The sequence below is a fragment of the Neolamprologus brichardi genome, chromosome 11 (assembly GCF_056152115.1).
Source record: "Neolamprologus brichardi isolate AB-2024 chromosome 11, ASM5615211v1, whole genome shotgun sequence".
Lineage (NCBI taxonomy): Eukaryota > Metazoa > Chordata > Actinopteri > Cichliformes > Cichlidae > Neolamprologus > Neolamprologus brichardi.
Genome location: NC_142114.1, coordinates 11,546,034 through 11,565,329, shown reverse-complemented (window position 1 = coordinate 11,565,329; position 19,296 = coordinate 11,546,034). Strand labels below are relative to the sequence as shown.

Below are 19,296 nucleotides of genomic sequence, written 5' to 3'. Positions count from 1 at the left end.
CTTTAATTACAATTTGCAGTTGATTCTCTGCTTCTTCTTTTTTTAAATCATTGGACAGTCTAAGGAAGATTCAACAAGAACACTGTGGCCATCCTTATCTTCCAACTGCATCCAAGCCATCAGGACTGTAGCGAAAAGTCTGATCCTCTGACTAAAGTCTGCTACATTATGTTTGCATGTGTTTCCACAACTACAAGAAGGACATAACCTCCCTATAACTACCAAAATACAGCTGACATGCTGTATAAAACTGTAACTTTGTGTGTTATACATCACTGAATGTGTAACAATCTCGCACCCTGGGTATATCTGATGGAAGATGGAAGAATAACAGCATGCCATCACTGCAACAGACTGATGAAGTGGCAGTGTTACGTATCCCATGTCTGAAAAGGCCTCACGTGTCACTCTGCTTGCTCATTGTGTTCTTGTCTATATTTCTGTAGGGTTTGTACCTTACAGTATAAAGTTCCCTGAGATGCACACGGCTATGAATCGGTCCTGTATATAAATATGTAAACTGAACCGATTCAAATTAAACCATAGCACAGTGGCCTCATTACACAGTGAAAGCTCTAACAGGACACTCGTGTATTTCCAACTGACTTGCAGGGCAGATGTGTTAAATGGACTTCACGTACGAGATTTTTAGTGGATTCTGAGGACTGTGTTTAGAGACGTGTTGTAACCAGAGTTGTGCAGGTTGTTTTGTCCCTGTGCTACACAGGTCAGTGTAACTATACTTTGCTGGCATGTAACACAGATACACATAAATTACTCTGGGCTAACTCTGTACAACTCTCCAATTAGATCCAAGCTATCCACTGAGTGTGCTCGCCACAACATGGCTAAGTATACAGCCTGCATTTCCCATCTTTCCTATAAAGAAGCATGGAGAGGGAGAACAGACAGAGAGAGACAAGGGGGCAACTGTTAGTCTGTGAGCTATAAGGTTGCTGTGGCACACCAAGGGTTGTGGAAAACAAAGCCTTATGCTGAACAAATGCTGAGTTACCTTACATCTGAGAAGGAGCAAAGACGGACATGAGAGGGTTTTTTTGTTGTTGTTTTATTTCAAGGGCTCTGCTGAGAAATTCCAGAGAGTGTACAGATCCTGAGTATAAGCGTCCATCCTACCTTTAGAAGAATAAAGAGCAAGGAGCCCCCATGTGGACATCAAAGTAACTACTTTACTTGACACCAGCATCAAGAAAAAGGCAACCGGATATGGGATTCACAAACACAGCGTGTCCGTGTTGTCAGCATGTGAGAGTGTTGCACTCAGAGGGAGCGCTTAGTGCATATGACAAAAGAAACACAGTGTTCTGCATTGTAAGCCCACTCTTGCTTTTCAAATAAAAACAAACAAACCAAAAAAACCCATCCTATTAATACTTTATTTACTGCAGTGGCTGAGCTGGCCTACAAACAGGACTAATTACTAAATAGGACCGCTGCAGTGAAAAAGTGCGCTTTTGTCTCAAAAACAGAGATAGTACTAATCACTGCACACACACCTCACCTGCCTGTTTCCCATTGCAGCTGAATCAGAGTTTCAACCATCTGTGATCATATGTGCCACTGTGGTGTATGTGTGTGCATGCATGCATGTGTGTGTAATGAAGTAAGAATGAGTGGGTGGATGACTGTAGTAGAATAGCTGAGTTAGTGCCAGTTAGATACGGTATATGTCTCCCTGTGTCCTTTATAGGTCTCATGGGCTCCATGTAGAAGAAGCTTATATGGATTCTTATGGCAGGCTTGCATGTCTGTTCCTTCTACAGCAACACAGAGCAGCAGTAATGTTAAAAGGCTTTCTGCAGTTAGATGAAGCACCTTTATGAAGCTCTTGTCTGTAACTTACACCGTGCATGCGGCGCATGCTTGCTTGTTTGTTGTTGTTTTTCACAAACAGAAGTGAGGTGTGCATGTGTGGGACTCGTGTACCTTAGCCCTGAACCGTTGTCAAGGGACGCCTGTCTGGGCAGGAGCCCGCCGTGAGGTCTGTTTCTGTCTGACGCTGGTGTCAAGTCTCCTGAGGCTCCCTGGTAGGGGTATAGGGACGGGTCCTGCAGTTTGGCCTTCTTCCCCTGTGGCCCACCCTCAAACACACCCCGCGCTTGATCAGGCCCCGAGCCGTAGAACCATGCCCCCGATTTGGTGAGGATTTCTTGTTGTTTTCGGCACAAGTTGCATACCCACATAACCTGCAGGCAAGAGAAGGGGAACAGTTAGTTCAACTGAAGAGGCAGTGGCAGCCTTATAAAACCTAAGATGAGCTGCAATGGAGTAATTTGTGTATTTGTTATCTAAAGCTGTAACATGACTATGAGGCATATTGTTGTTGCTGGGTGAACAAAAAACCCAAAAAGATCTCTCAAGGTGTTTGACAATCAGGAATCAGGAAGAGAGCTTTTACGAAAGTGAGTAAAATGAGTGTTTTCACCCTTGCAGCGACAATATTCATAAACACTACTCACAATTCATGTTGATGAGGTGAATGATGAAATATTAGACACATGCAGCAGCCTTTTAAATCAGTGAAAGGTAAAGTGACATAAGTGCAGTTTTTTTTTTTTATTGTTGCTCTACATTTTGAGCCTGTGAGTCCATCCTCTACAGTAGTTTTAGTGCAAATACAGCCAACTAACAGCAGAGGCTACATCATAGTGAATGTTACACATATTTTGCTAATATATTTTAAAGGGAATGGCAATAATTTTTTTTCTGTGTTGTGTCATCCTGGGTAAATAAAATAATGTTTATTTATTGGTATAGCTGGATTGTCAGTGGACAGTAATATCACTCGGGTGATATTAGTTTAAACCGCGCCCGCCTGTACGGCAACTGTCAGAACAGGTTCAAAGGCTCGATCTGTACCACAGCTCCAAACCACAACTGCTTATCTCAGCCGCTGGTTCGAAACGAAATACAGAGAGACGCAGAGTTGGGTCTCTCCACCTCCGTGGCAGAGACCTAACAAATTATTATAGTTGGTAACAACCCAAAAAAATCCTATGTGACCTTTGCACTAACACACAGACCAAGAAAATTTTTCTGGGTGGGACAGAGAGAAAACAAAAGCTGTCATCAAGTTACACAGTCAATCATTCAGTTTTATAAATTGTCACACTGTTATATCACAACACCCTGGGTGCAGTCGAACAGTAAGGAAAAAGCCTCCTATAAGACCTCCTGTGACTTTTCCTAAGCAATATATGAAATTCCCCTCTCGCCCATCCAGGCGGTCTTTATCCTTCAAGCTCGGGTCCTCTACCAGAGGCCCGGGAGCTTGAGGGCCCTAGGACTGCGCTCTTCTGGACAGAGATCTCGGATGTTGTTCCTGGGATCTGCTGGAGCCACTCGCCTAGCTTGGGGGTCACTGCACCGTGCGATCTGATTACCACTGGGACCACTGTTACCTTCACCCTCCACATCTTCTCGAGTTCTTCTCTGAGCCCTTGGTACTTCTTCAGCTTCTCGTGTTCCTTCTTCCAGATGTTGCTGTCATTTGGTATCAATACATCTATCACTACGGCCGTCTTCCTCTGCCTGTCTACCACTACTATGTCCGGTTGGTTAGCCATTACCATTTTGTCCGTCTGTATCTGGAAGTCCCACAGGATCTTAGCTCAGTCCTTCTCCATCACCCTGGGGGCATCTCCCATTTTGACTTCGGGACTTCCAGACCTTGTCGGCACAGATGTTTCTGTATACTCTGCCGACCACTTGGTTATGCCGTTCCATGTATGCCCTGCCTGCTAGCATCTTGCACCCTGCTGTTATGTGCTGGATTGTCTCAGGGGCATCTTTACACAGTCTGCACCTGAGGTCTTGCCTGGTGTGATAGACCCCAGAACTATCGATCTTGTGCTTAGAGCTTGTTCCTGTGCTGCCATGATTATGTCCATAGTAATGCATTCACATCATCTAGTAGACCTTCAGAGGATACTTCACGTAATCTTGATAACCGGCTATGGAGGGATTATGTTTCAAGGTCAGTTCCTTCTTCCATTGCATATATATGTAGAGAGAGAGAGAGAGATGCTACACGATTGAAACACACAAGAAACACCTCACAAAAAAAGAGAACATCAGCCTTTTTTTAAACACAGGTTAATGTCACAATAATGAAGGATCTGCATTGTATTTCATAGGTCAAAGGAAGCTCAGCATCTACACATCTACACAGTATGTACTGGTCTATGTTCTAGTGACACATGAGGTATTTATGACTTCCTATCAGTGTTACAGATGACTTAGAACTCTGGTCACACACAATGGAAGCAGCGAGGCTACACACTGTGCTTTATGTGTCCCAGAGGACAGGAGCCAATCAGACCACAACTTCCTTTATTTATCCAGTGCCACTGTGAGAGCTCTGCAGCAAACCAGGGGTCACTGTAGAAGACCCAGCTGTCACCTCACTCCTAATCAACCCCACATTACCTCCTGTATTTGATTTAACTAACATTGTGAATTGTAACTAAATCATTGGAAGTTGTCTCAAAGTGGAAGTCTCCAATCACACAAAGGAGTCTGAGTTTTTTGGGGGTTTTTTTTGCTTCAGGTAACAGTGCTCTGCAGTAATCAAGGCAGAGCAGCGTATGTCAGCACCTTCAATATGTCTGCTGACAAAACACATGTGCACACACATTACAAAACACCAGGAGACCCCAAAGGCTGCAGCTATTCCACCAAAGACTAGTTAAATCCCACACATCAATCATCACCGACAAAGACAAATACAAAAAGGCTATTAATGATAATCTAGGTGTAATTTATATGATTCTTTCAGAGTTTTGTTTTTCTCAGCCAAACAATTTTTTGTGTGTGGACGAGTGGATTAAGCTTACTCATGGAGAAATGTGTGGGTATCTACACTAATAAAGTAACTAACTACATTAGAGCATGTAGGATCATGGGAAAAATGTTTTACCTGGTTAATTACCTGAAATCTGCCCTTTCCACTGCTGTAGCCAATGACCTACATATTTACTCCTCCAAACTGCAATTAACAGGGAGTCAGTTACTGTGCACCTCCCCAGTCTGCCAATAATAATTAACCATATTCTCAGCCCTTGGACTGCACATGTCAAGCTCTTTTATCTCATCAGCGAAATACCTGATAGCCTATTAGTATTCCAAAAACACAGGCCAAAAAAAAAACTGCATGGGTCCAGAAAATGTTGCACACACTGAGCTTCAGACATCAATACTTGGATTTGATTTGCACTTTGGATCTGAGTCAGAATAAAAATTGAGGGTTATAAAGTCTATTGGACAGGAGGAGGGGAAAAACCTCCACAGGCTGAATCTACAATATCTAAAAACACTGAATGAAATGAAATGAAATCATGTAATGACACTGATGACAGGGCATTTTCTGTGGTTGCCTAAATGTTTTACAGAGGTTATAGAGGGGCTTGAGAGGCTAGCGAGTGCGATCTGGTTTAGCAGTTCAAAGACTTCTGAGCTAAGGATACAAAATTTCTCAAATTCAACCCAAAAATAAGAAATCTGCTGAAACTTTGACGGTAGAGATAAGATCTCATGCTGTAGCACAGTACTAGATGTGTGACAGTAACGGAAGCACGTTGGTTTGTCTTTAGTCACACTGGCAGACACCACACAGCATAAGGCTGCTAACAGTCCATCCAGGGATGCAATCCAAAGACAGATTGAGCTCAACCCACACTGACAGGAAACTATTATAACCTCCATTCATTTGCAGAGCACATTGACAAAAAGACTCGACAGTAGATGAATGCATTCACAAAGACACACACACACACACACACACACACACACTGGTCAAGCAGCTGTAACAGCCCCAGGTATTTTCACTATCACTGCAGCCATTCTGCTCCAGACTCTCAAACACACGCGCTTCCCTTTGGCTCAACTCTTCACGGCTGAGCGCAGGCAGCGGGTTTGGGGGCTGTGGCCCTCGGGCAGGACCATTTCTCTCTGTGTTTGCACATTTCATAGTCATTGAACCTGCAGTTAAAAATAGAAAAATAAAAAAAATAAAGCGCTACCACCCTGTCCAAAACACCTGGAAGATAGATACTCTATTCAACCTGCTATAGGCTGCTTACTGAGGCAGTGAATTAAGGGAAATACACAACACATGCCACAGGATCAATAAATAATTTCCTTTCCAATACTTTCTCATCAGACCAAAGGTTTGCTTTTTAGGGTAGCAGCAAATATCATCTTCCAAAAAAAGTGGGTGTGTTCTTGGGGAATTGGCAGTGCACATTCACATATGTCTTTGAAGGAGAGGTTATCTTTGACACCCCCTCCCCTTTTTTTTTTTTTTTGCTGTTGTCTTTACTTCAACAAGTAAAGACAACAACATGTATCCATCAGCAATGTCCATTACATATTAAACACTGTTGTGCATGCTCCATTCAATTTTTTCCTGAAAGAGACATCCCCTCACAAAGCTGCTGGATCTGCAGCAAGCAGAGAGCACCGAGCTCTCTCTTGTGGCCGTTAAATGGCACTGCAACATTATTTAACACTCCAGAGTGAATCAGCAGTATCCTTCCAGGCAAAAAACAAGAAAAGCAGAAAGCCAGTTCCAGCGTTAAACGAAATCAATGACACTTTTAGATTCTTTCATTTTACACTCATTCATCCGTAACATCGTCACAGGATGCTATTTCAAATCGAGATGAGGACCTTCTGGTGACATCTGTGCCACATTCATTTGTTTGACAGTTATAAAGAAACCCTGCTGAGTGTCCGTGCCACGATTCCAACTGAAGATTGCATTTGGAGGTTTTCTGTGAAATTTGTTGCATATCAGCTGCCTAATAGAGACAAAAATAAGCTCATCTACAGCTAAAGCAGCAACAAGCTGCAATATTGATGGGGCAGTAAATGAACTGTCATAGGTATCATATTGCATCCCTGTTTCCCTGCTTCACCTGAACTGGGGTGAACTGAACCGCTCATTAAAGACTCATTGTTTGGGTAGTGAAGTGTTCCTCAGAACATCCCGACCTGGACAGAGTCCAGCTTAAGCACACGGGCATCACAAAGTATCCCAGCTGCAGTCCAGAGTGGATGAGATCTGAACACTTTGGCCTTATGAAAGGGAACAGAATGCACCAGGAGGGTAAAATAGCATGTTTCAGCAGAGGTTATCACCCAATATTTCCCTTATTACATCCTATTAAAGATGCATATTCAGTTTGAGGAGTTTTGAGGCACTTCTCTAGAATGAAAGGTTTACAGGGCGTCATTATTTTTTTTGTTGTTTTGTAAGTGTGTATTCCAGCCAATACTAACGCAAGCAGAGCGCCTACATTCACATGCCCCAACACTGGCTGCACGTGGTGAATTACATTTTAATGAGCTTCTAATTTTAGTGTTGCGCGGCAGTAATAATAATAGACTTGATGAATATTTATGCTCCTTGTTTGAAGTTCAAGAGACACAAGAAAGAGGAGGGGACTGCTGTGGAAAACCAGTGTATGGATTCACACAAAAATGGCTGATGCCTGTCAGACCCACAGCCCCTTCAGCCTCTCTATGACCCAAATAAACGTGTTAAAAAATGTTTGTTTTTTTTGTTTTTTGACTGGCACTGCGCGCTCAGTGGAGACAAACACATGCAGTACTGTCGATAGGATAAAAGGAATCTGATTTGGGATTTTCTGAAAAGAAATTGCTGCAACACATGCTGTGTTCGGCCAGAGTGCTGAACTGAAACGGCCACCTTTGTGGCAAACAAAATGACCAGTGGTTTAAAAAAACAACAACAAACAAACAAAAAAACCGCGATGTTGTCACTCTGAAGCTCGTTCAGCTTACCCATGATGCCGCTGAGACAAGGATAGCCGTCTCTCCAAGTCATTCCAATAACGTGCTGACGACCGTCAGAGGCTTCTGCTCCTGAAAGCCAAGAAGCGATTCCGACCTTCAGCACCGCGGACAGCTCCGAGTGCAGACACCGGGTTGCCTGCCTGCCGGACAGCAGCTGCTGAAAACACCGTGAAGATCAACCGGCCACATCCGATCCAAGAAAACCGACCAACGAAGCCTTATTCCCTTATTTCTTTCCAACAAAGCGTTAACGGACTGCACAGAAGCCTTAATTCCTGCTTGTGCTGTTATACTAGATCCATCCGTGCACACAGTCCCGGACTGAATGTCAGCAGCGTCTCTCCGAGAAAAAACAAAACATAAAAAAAAACCCCAAACATGTGAGGTGAGCAGTAACGCGTCAAATCACGCTGTGTGAGTTCATCTGGAACAGAGAGTCAGAGCTCTGCTGGACCTAAAAGAGCTGATTACATATGCGACGCGTCCCAGCTCTGCTCCCACACTCCGGCAGACAACGGACAACAGCTACAGCCGCTGTTCCCCCCTCCCGCAGTTAGCGTTCACAGGAACACTAGAGTCTGTGCTGGAAATGCACCCCGAGCCTCAGCAAAGAGACTGGAAAACAAACGCGTCATCGTGCATTTGCCCTCGTGTCACACTGCCGCTGGACCAGGAGTCGCAAAATGTTGAACCCACGCGAGGAGAAAAAGCAAAAAAACAAGTGAAACAGCGATCAAATCACTTGAGGAACTGAGCCTGGTGATGAGGTGTCGTCAGTGTATACCAAGCTTCCACCCTCATGTGAAATCTGCCCCCCCGCCTCCTCCTATAACATGTGCAAGCAGCATTTTGTCTACTATGAAGGAAAGCACAGAAACGTCCTTGTACAGCTACATTTGGAGAGAGAAAAAATGACGAGATGTGCATTTTTCATGCTTTCTATCACAGATATATATATAGTTGAGGTAAATGTATAATTAGCCAGGTTACAAAGCTCTGCAGGTTCAGTCATAAATAGGTGGCATCAGTATCACAGCATAGAGCTGAAAAAACGCATCTGTGCATCAGTTATGTCATATTTCAAGACGTTGGAACACATTTATTAAAGGGATTTCTAACTGCATTACTACTGTAACATCACGTGCATGCTCAGCACATATGAAAAAAGGTGCATCTCTATGAAAATCAGAAAACAGTTAGTAGTACACCACCAAGGAGCATTGTTCTAATGGTGAAAGCAATTTCACTGGTGCCATTTATAGAGTCATAATTTTTCTTTGATTCATTAAAAAAAATTTTTAAAAGGAAATAGAATCCAACAAAGTAGCGTCGTCCTTGCGCTTCTATTTTATAGCAGGAATGTCGAGGGTCCAGGAAGCACATGTAACATCTTCAAGAGTTGCTTTAATCGCAAATGAGTTCCTCCCCGGAGACTGTTGATTCCTCAGGCCCTTTTTGAAGCCACATCAGAGGAAATTGGTGGGGGTGCTCTACCGCTACAAGCAGGGACTCTGAAGACTTCACAACACTGACACACAGTTTATCTATATCAAAGGCATCTCCAATTTTGAGAACAGAAAAAAAAGAAGAAAAAAAAAAAAAGAAAGTTGCTCGGAAGTTTTTTTTGCTTGAAGTAGAGGCTAAGCTACCTGGCACGATTGCTGAGCAGTGATTATTATCAACACACACTCTTATCACTGTTTTTACATCTATTATTCAGCTTGTTGCGATAAGATAAAGCGATTAATGTGGCTACACTACAAGAGTCATAGAGTCAATTGAGCTTTTCAGGGTTAGTGAGCAGAAAACCTTCATCTTGCCTAAACTTCTTTACCAGCTGTTTTAACTCTCGGTCCCTCTACGCTATATCATAGTCTAGCGTGTCATATCTCTTCTTGCTGTTCCCGACATAGACACTTGTAAATATTCAATGGCGTTTCACAGAACAAGATCTCTCTCGCCACTGCTGTCACCATCTGCGAGAGAGGGAAAGAGTAGACGGATGGAAAAAGGGCAGATTTCACCACCCCCGCCGCCACCACCTCTTTCACTGACACACAAGCTTAGACACCAGACCGTCAAGGCACGCCGCAATGTGTCCCTTTGTTCGCGCGGGAGCAATCAAAGCTTCTGTCCATCAGTTCAATATGACAATAGTGATCAACTAATGCCCTGAGTGGTCTTTTGTATTGGTTTGTTTTGTGGAGGTAGCACAAACCAACATCAACAACTGAAAAACGCCTCTTTGCTTTTTCACACTCATCACCTCTGTTTCTTATTTTTATGCTGACCCTCTGACCGACCCTGTCATCTGAACTTCTGCTTCCTGCCATAAATGCTTACTTTGCTCCCCTGCTGCAGACGAGCGTTGCAACACATTTCACATGCAGATCTGCAAAAAAATATTCAAAAGTATGACAGCACTGCCAAGCACTGTGATAGCGATGTTACTGAGAGCAGCCAGAGGAGACATATATTTTCACCTGTACTGGGATCAAGTGTTTATTTCAGTGCATATAGACATACATTACTTTAGAATGTCCTTTCATCACAAAATGATTCAGTTCTTTTTGGTATAACACTCCCATACTCATGGTCTGTATGGAGAAGTGACCTTGTACACCAGAACACTGGGGCATCACCAGGTAAATAGCTGGCACTGGATAAGAGGCACATCACATGGTCTAGCTGCCATTGCCCTGACTGTCTATCGTCAGCCTGCTGCCACTGTTATTACTCAACACCATCTGTACAACATGGTAACCAATCTCTCAGCTATTATCTAGCAGTGAACAATGGAAGCCCTTACAAATGGGGGTCTTGGCATTATAGGGAGCAGCTGGACAGATGTCGCTCTGTGTTTCTGCTGAGCCTGTTGGTATGCAGTGTCCTCCACAGCCTGCAGTCTGTCACTTTAACGGCTAAACACGGGAAGGTGAGCGCTAAGAGAACTCTGGGAAATGCATGTTATACATATATACACGTACACTGATATGGCCTCCTGTTGTGCATCGACCTGCCTGGCGATGGTGTACATCTTTAGTTCATTACACACTTACAGATTATTGCCAAATGTAAATCTATAGTGTTGTGCGTTACATCATGTGGAAGATTACATATTGGGAATGATGCGGGAACATTGAGGCTAGGCATGGTATTTTATGAGCAAAAAATAAATACATTCAAAAATAGTTGCCAACTTAGAAAAGTTACCCGTTTTATTTAATTCAAATTATTTTAATCAAAATATTAAAATACAGGTCAGGTCTAATTTGAATGTCAATATTAAGCTTGAAAGGACACTCCTGTATTAAATATTATACCTATATAAAGTCTAAGCCTTAGAAATAACACATTAAAGATGACGCGTTACGCTTTTTCTGAAATTTCTTTCCTTTATATAAGGTGGGGTGACTGTGGCTCAGGAGGTAGACCAGGCCAGAAATTAATCGTGAAGTTTGGTAGTTTGATTCCCTGCTCCCATGCATGCCAAAGGCAATGTGAGTTGAGTGTGTGTGCAAATGGGTGAATGAGACATAAAGAAAGCACTTTTAATGCTCAAATTGAGTAGAAACTTGCTATACGAGAACCAGTCCATTTACCAATGTTACAGTGGTACATGCTCACATTAAACATGGTCAAAATTGAATTAATGACACTGAATATGTAAGCAAGATAGAGGTGGGCAGATCGATTCAAATATCGATAGTATCAATACCAATGCTAATATTGCTAGTATCGGATCGATACTACGAGATGATAGGATTGATGCTTTGTTTCTATCGTCTAAGTTAGCTGCCTTTATAGGTTAAAGTAGTAGTACTTGTACTGGTATCAACATCAGCAAATCAGAAGAATGATGGCTTAAAAGAAAGGAGCTAAGAAATGGCTCTGGTTCAAAGGATGAACTGGAGGTTTACACCACCTCGTGCAAAATAAAATAAGGATTGTTTTCAACTGCAATCCAAGAATAAAAATATAAAACTTTAAAGTGATCATATTTAGCTGATTATTTGAAAAAAAACCCTGCTGTCTTTATTCTGTCTTTCAAGACTGCAGTCTTTGTATTGTCCTAGTGTAAAATGGCTCTCTCTGTGTATGTATTTCGTATTAGTTAACCTTTATTTCAACACTGACATGACTCACAGATGAAACTAATCAGCACCTCTCATGCTCACTTCCCATCTGTCTTGGCTGCTGTATGTGTATTTATGCATATCTCAGCATTTTATGAACCATGCTTGTGTTCAGACAGTCCCAAGAAACACAAAAAAATAATTTGCTAACCACTTTGTCCTCCTGTTGCAATTCCATGAGAGCAGGAATGCAGCAGAAAGAAATAAAGAGGGGAGACAAATTAGAGGGGAGAGGGGACAGGAAAGATGGGGGAGAGAGAGAGAGATTGTGAGTGGCATTAGTAGGTCCTCGTAGCACTGTCACATACTCGATCAGCACATTTTTGAACGGCATCAAATAAAAACACACATTTAAAAGGCCTAAAAGCTTTAGCATAGTCTTGTACAGTGGTTAGCTGGGCATCGAAGTGCCACATTATACGAGAGCCGTCATCGGGCTCCTCTATGAGATAAGAAAAAGGAGGGACAGCTCCCTCGAGTGGTCAAATGGAAGAACTGTACGTTAACGTGTAAACTTCTATAGCTGTGAATGAACACATCAGAGAAAGAAGAATTAGAAACGAAGGCATGTGACTGGAGTACACGATCATGATCTGAAAAACATTAGTTGCCATTAGAGACACTGCTGGCTCAGTGACTATGATTTTACAGCAAACTTTCATAACCTTGTATTAAATACAAACATATGAAAAACAAAACAAAAAACCCCAAATGGCCTGGGTGGGGCATCAGCACATGTGTGAGTGTGTGTCCTTATAAATACCAACCACGGCATTACCTTATTTGACCGCAGAGACACTCGTCCTCCGCACCGAGCACAGAATTTCGTTTGGCAATATGAACAGAGGTGGCCACAGCCATCGGCAAACTTGGTTTTGTGGCAGATCCCGCAGGTTGGGGCTTCGCTCTTCTGGTCCTGGCCCTGCTTTGTCTCCTCCCCCATCTTCTTAACCTGGTCCTTATATGACTCAAACTGCTGGTGCAATTTTCTGCAAGCAAATGGGAAGGGCAGAGGTTATTTAAAAAAAAGGAGATACAGATTGGTGACCCATTAAAAAATTGAACATCGGTATATCATTGATTTTTTTTTTTACTCATACAGCCTTTTTTTTGTACTCCAGAAGTGCTATGTCTTATTCAGGATGAGTGGGAAAAATGCTACAAACAAACTATTATTATTATTAGTCTGAATGATCAATCTTGACATAGAGTATACATAACAAAGGCTGTAAGTATTGCACTGTTAGAGTGTCCAGTGCACACTTGTGGCAGTGTGGGAGACTCGTTTCACACTGGAATTATCCTTGTTGGATGACACATGGCTTGAGTCCTTTTCTCCAAATCACACTTCCACAAAAAGCTTCTGCTGTCAGCTGACTAAGTGATATAACCTCAGACGTATGCAGTGTGTTAGATTTTGAAAGGAAAAGCAGACGCCATGACCTCAGTAGCTTCAAAGCTGAGCTCCTCCTTTGATATCGTGCTTCGCCTAAAACACGGTGGGGGTGGGTATCAAATTTGCTTTGCAACTTTAAGAACATCACTTAATTCCACTTTCTCAGGTTCCATTGCGTTTAATGAATCATTTGCACCTGTGTTTCTATATCAGGACAGTTGTAAGGTGAGACCGAGCACACCTCGGAGCCATACTGTTATATAATCATCTTCCAGATACACACAGTTATTACTGCTCTGGTGTATTATGCCCAGGCAATCATTTGTCATTGCTACTGCCTCTATTGTGTTACTCCTTGTGTCCTATAGATGGCCTCCTACTGGTACATTACATCTGATCTTATGCAGTGGCCGCTTAACTCCTAACAAGTCCTCAGAGGCTCCTAAAAAAGCACGGGCTCTTCACATGCATTTTGTATGACACATGTCAATTGAGCGTCTCCTTGGAAACTAAACACTGGGCTGACTTCATAATATGGCGATTAGAATTGGTTTCGGCCCACATATCCCCTGCAACATTCATTAGCGCTTGTGAATTATTGAGCAGAGCTATCCTTTTACCACATACAGCTCTGCATTTGAGATAAACGTGTTTCCTTTGCTCACAACTAGACCTTTAGAGCCCAAACGTAAGGTCCACACACGCCACTTCGAGTCTATGTGTGGGTGTGTGGTAATGTGCACAAGTAACTGTGCCATCTGAACATTAGATCGAGTGCCACAGGCATGCCCCACGTTGTACCCACCGAGGGATTAAAGGGCTAATTGTGTCACAGCCTTTTGTGTTTACCAGCAGAGATTAGTGTGTACCCTTGTTTAACAGATCCCACCAAATCTCATTTACTGACAGAGGGGCTGATAACAGATTGATCAAGAATATGATACAAGAGGTAAAGACTCGTCTCCCAGGATAAAGGAAATAAGAGTACAAACAATCATGTTTTTTCTCACTTATCTCCCCTTACAGTCAAGCATTTAGAGAACTATGCGCTTGATCCTGAACCACTACGTGGCCTAGACAAGGTCACTTACACAGCACTTCTAACAGTCACTCAAACCTTTTTGGTGGGACAAAAGTTGCTGATGCAAATCTGTGCACTAAAACAGATAACACATAGCAAGAATAACCTATTTAAGCAGGGTAAAGCGTGTACTGCATACAAAGTCAAGGTCATAAAGAGTAATGCAACTTTCATAAGTTTGCGTTTCTACACCAGTACAGTGAAGACATTTAGCTTAAACCAAGAGTTATCCAAAATATAGCATTATCTGTTATGACTTACAATTGATTAATGACCTGTTTCATTGCCAGGTGTGCAATCGTGTTCAGGACAGATTAAGGAGAGTAAAGTTCTGGAGTGAGTTTTAAGTGTTGTTGTTCAGGGGAGCTCTCAGTATGTGGTCCAAAGATGCGGCAATTTAACTGAACAAGGTCACTGTAAGGTGTAAAAAACAAGCAGTCCTAGGAGAGGCCAGGTCAGCATTCTGGAACGTTCCTTGGAAACAAGGAATGGACTGAGGAGACTAAGTAACATCAAAAAACAAGATAAGTTAAGAGCGATTAAAATTTATGTGATAGCCAATACAAAGAGTCTGTAACCTGCTGTGAGCCCAGCTGAGCATGTGTTGTATTTACTTAACTAAAGTCAAACTAGCAGTAACTGATGGTGGCTGTAAAACAGACTTCAGAGTCCATCAGCAAATGACTTGCATCCAAGTATTAAAGATATGTTAGATGGTAGTAATTATATTTGTCAAATAACTTTGAACCTTTAAAAACTGGAATCACTATGTCTAGACTTGACTAACAACTTGTAAATGCAATATTATGATTCCTTAAATCAAAGCTGAAAGTCAATACTTTAATTAGAAGTTGATAACTTTAGTCAAAATCAAATACAGTGGTGTAGAGGGGAAAAATTACGAGTTTACTGTCAGTGTCCAAATGCATCTTGCTGTATAAATGAAATATCCCAAAAGTAAAGAGAACAACTATCCCAGACTAATAAAATGCAGGAAATAAGTTACAGAGTAAAACAGAATAAATGTCCAGTCAAAGTAGACTCTCATGGCAGCCAACAGCTGGTACACAGTACCCATTCTTGCTTATCCAGTCAGACTCGGTCAAATATAGGTGATGCTGCTGACGAGTAATCATACGCTACTCATTGTCCCATCCAAAGCTAGCGTATCGGAGCTCTCTTACCTCTCTGCCACACCAGAGCAGCTATAAGCGGCCCGTAACACGAAACTCTCGCTTGGACGTATGACAGAGTCTGCATATCAACACCAAGCCTGAACTACAAGCTCTCTACAGGCCTTGGGATTCCTCCTTTGTCACACACCACTGGAGCTGAACTTCCTGGTGTCTTTATTATGCCACGCTGACCCTAAAACATCAGCAGTGAGTCTGTTAATTGATTTATTGATTACTGATTAATTGATTGATTTCTACAAGATGAAGCAACTTACTGGGTGCAAATCAGATTGTCCAAATATCACAATTCTGTCTTGAGTTTGACTTTAAACTCTAGTTTAATTGATTTATTGGCAGAAGAAGAATTGAGCTGACAAGTCTGCAGTGTCAGATTTTCACAAACTTTGTTACAGCTAAATAATCTAGACAGCAGGCCCACTGCGTGCAGCATTCATTTTTCCCTCTGCTTTGGTTTATTTTTTATTCATTTCAATAGCATGCTTGATACTCTGGTATGCAAGCTAATTGCACACAGCAATGTTTATCACATTGTTGTGTGGTTGCTGCTTCTGACAGTAAGTCTTATAAGAACCCATGGTTTTTCCTCCTCATTTTTTTCTAATCAATAAAGACATACCAGAAATGGTAGAAAACATTTCTTGAACACAAACATTCTCTTGCTGTAAAGTTTAAAAATGACGTCCAGCCAATGTTGAAGAAGTACTTTGAGCCGTCATCGCGGTAACATCTGCCACGTCAGTTCAGCTTTCATTTGGGAACTTATTTGACCGTCAACAAAAAAACGTCAGCTGATGGTTATTCAACAATAAAATGTTTGTTGGGAGCACTACCACCACATCATATAAAGTAGCAAAGCTTTGTTCAAGCTAAAACAAGCAAAATGCTCCAGAAGGCACACAGATGATATTTTTTGCTGTGTATCAGTATATTATATTACGAATATTATTTCTTGCACACTTACACTCATTGATTTAAGTGCAAAACTGTGATTATAGTGGCCTTGGTGTCATACTTAATAAGCTGAAACAGTGCGGAAGGACGTAGAGATCTACACTCCGTGGTTGCTGTCTTGGTCGCAAAGAAAAGGTAAAGTCATCGAAGACTTTTCAGCCATCAGGAGGAGGATCCATTAGCAAGGTAATGCTAGCTAGCAGCAGTTAACACCATCATATTTTTTACAGGCAGTGAAGTCACATTTGTCGGGATGTTTGGTGGTTACGTTTTCTACAAATGTTATCTTCATTTATTATCACCTTCATAGAAGAAATTAACATGAGTGCTGAGAATCTCAATAGTTTGCAAATGTTCACAAAATGCACTAGCTAACATGACAATAGTGATAAACAGTGTTGGGGAGTAACGGAATACATGTACCGCCGTTACGTATTTAAAATACAAAATATGAGTAACTGTATTTCGTTACAGTTACCGTTTAAAAAGGTGGTATTTAGAATACAGTTACTTTGTTGAAATAAATGGATTACACAGCGGTACTTCCCTGTTTCATATTGTGGCGGGTCAGGACTGTTTGGGTTTTGTTTGACAGCTACGTTCTGTTGTTCCAGGCGGCAGCGTTACGGTTGCCATGGTTACAGGGTGACGCTCTCTCTCTGCGTGTTTCCTGGGTAAGAGAGGCCTTTTTGTTGTTGTTGTTGTGCTAAGCTAATAGGCAGAGTGCTACCGGTATAGCTCTAAAGAATGTAGCATCATAGGCAGTGTAATCCGTGCTGCAGGGAGAATGGACTGCCATACACTTATGTGTCTGTGAGCGAGGGAGGGAGAAAAAGGAAAAGTACGAGCTGTCATCGAGCAAGCTGGAAGCATGTAAATATAATAATAACCAGTGCAGCCAAGAAGAGTGCCTGACGAGCCCAGTTGTAAGTACGCTATTAAGACTCGACTGTACACCGTGTTCGTGTTTTCCTCCAAAAACAATAAGTTCCGTTGGAGCAGCCTTTCAACGCCTCACTGTCCCTCGCTAGCAAAGTTGACCCAGACAACAAAGTAAAGCTAGTTTTCGGCTACGAGCCCGACAGGAACCTGCCGTATTAGCCAGAGGTCCCTTTACTACGGTTCGGAGCCACGGACCTTCAGTAACAGTGATAAATCACAGCAATAGTACATTCACGTAGTTGTAAACAGCATGATAATATATTAAGTAATCCAAAGTATTCAGAATACGTTACTCTCATTGAGTAACGTAACGGAATACGTTACAGAATACATTTTGAGACATGTATTCTGTATTCTGTAATGGAATACATTTTAAAAGTAACCTTCCCAACACTGGTGATAAACAATTCAAAAGATTTCAACTGAGTACACCATATGTCCCTGTACCCTATTGAAATTCAGAGAAATTAGTAATAAGTCTGAATTCTACAATGTTAAACAATCTTAGACGCGGAGCAACTATCTCAACCTCGCAACTTTGACCGTATTGTAGTTTGGTGGAGCTAGCAGCTGTGAAACTGGTTTCCTGCTCTATATTCTATTCCTCATAAAAACAAATCAAGCTAGCTAAAATGTTTATCTGTGTGGTTGTTAATGAAAGATTCAATTTTAACAGGAATTTAATAAGTGATGGGTTTTGGTAGGGAAAGACATAATAATTATTATAAAAAGAACCTTAAAGTAAACAATGATTTATACAGGATTTGGTATTAGAGTCCTGATCAAAGATTAAGAATACACCTACATGTATTATATGACTAATTCCGCTCTCTGTCTTCTTGATCAGTGACCTGTTACAGCCAATAAATATGTCATTTATTAAAGTTAAATTCATTGTGGCACAACACTTCCACAGCACCCCTCGCCTATGTGCTTAAACCAGCAAAATGAGAAATTTCTAATCATTGTCTCACATCAACCAATGGCCAAACAAGCTGTGAATCCAGCTGCTCGGTTCACCCACCACTATATGTCGGTTCCTGCTGGGAGAAGATCAAAAAGGGGTCTGTACTTTTACTTACGCATTTTGCTCTGGCTCCTTGTCATTTGGGGACTTTTGCTGGGGCTGAAGAACGTTATTTACCAGCTCAGTGATCCCACTAAAGGGAAACCACCTGTTCAAATAAGCAAAGTGTGACTGGAACATCGCAATGAGTCATCATGTGAGAAAACAATCTGTTCAGAAAGGGGACTTTTAGGAAGCAGGCTGGTTCTTAAGTAGTGGGAAAATAGCAGGGACATTCACTATAACCAGAGCAGAGAGAGGAGGAGGAGGCCGGGACACGAGCAGAGCAGCGATTAGTGGAACACTGACAACCAGACACAGTGTCAGAAATACAGAGAGAAAGATAGAGAAGGAAAGATGATTCAGACAGACCTATATTTGAGGGAAGGACAGAAAAGCAGGAAAGCTCTGCAGCCAATGGAAATGAGAGCTGCAGTAAATGTCACTTATAGCAGCTTTTTGGTGCAGTGGGGGTCAGGTTGTCAGACTGGTTAGCCCTGCAGGTAGATCTAATCACAATGCAGCTATAGTACAGAATAGCAGGACAGGCGGCTCTACTCCACACTAGCAGTTGAACTACTAGACTACCCAGCCAACCAGAGTGCAGATGATACACTGAATGAAGATGAACAGCCAGTTAGATATCAGGAACAAGGGAAAGATTCTGGGGACCTAGCTGCAAAAAAGCT

The 19,296-nt window shown here is 42.0% G+C and overlaps 1 protein-coding gene across 1 annotated transcript in view; it reads right to left on the bottom strand.

Moving 5' to 3' along the window:
- rims2a (regulating synaptic membrane exocytosis 2a) overlaps nucleotides 1-19,296 on the bottom strand; it is a 149,197-nt gene that overhangs the window by 104,978 nt on the left and 24,923 nt on the right. The window contains exons 4-7 of the mRNA XM_087848107.1: nucleotides 18,624-18,716; nucleotides 12,754-12,964; nucleotides 12,127-12,138; nucleotides 1,948-2,207 (exon numbers count right to left, since the gene is read on the bottom strand). Coding sequence (XP_087704233.1) covers nucleotides 1,948-2,207; nucleotides 12,127-12,138; nucleotides 12,754-12,964; nucleotides 18,624-18,716 — 576 coding nt within the window. The remainder of the gene's footprint in view (nucleotides 1-1,947; nucleotides 2,208-12,126; nucleotides 12,139-12,753; nucleotides 12,965-18,623; nucleotides 18,717-19,296) is intronic.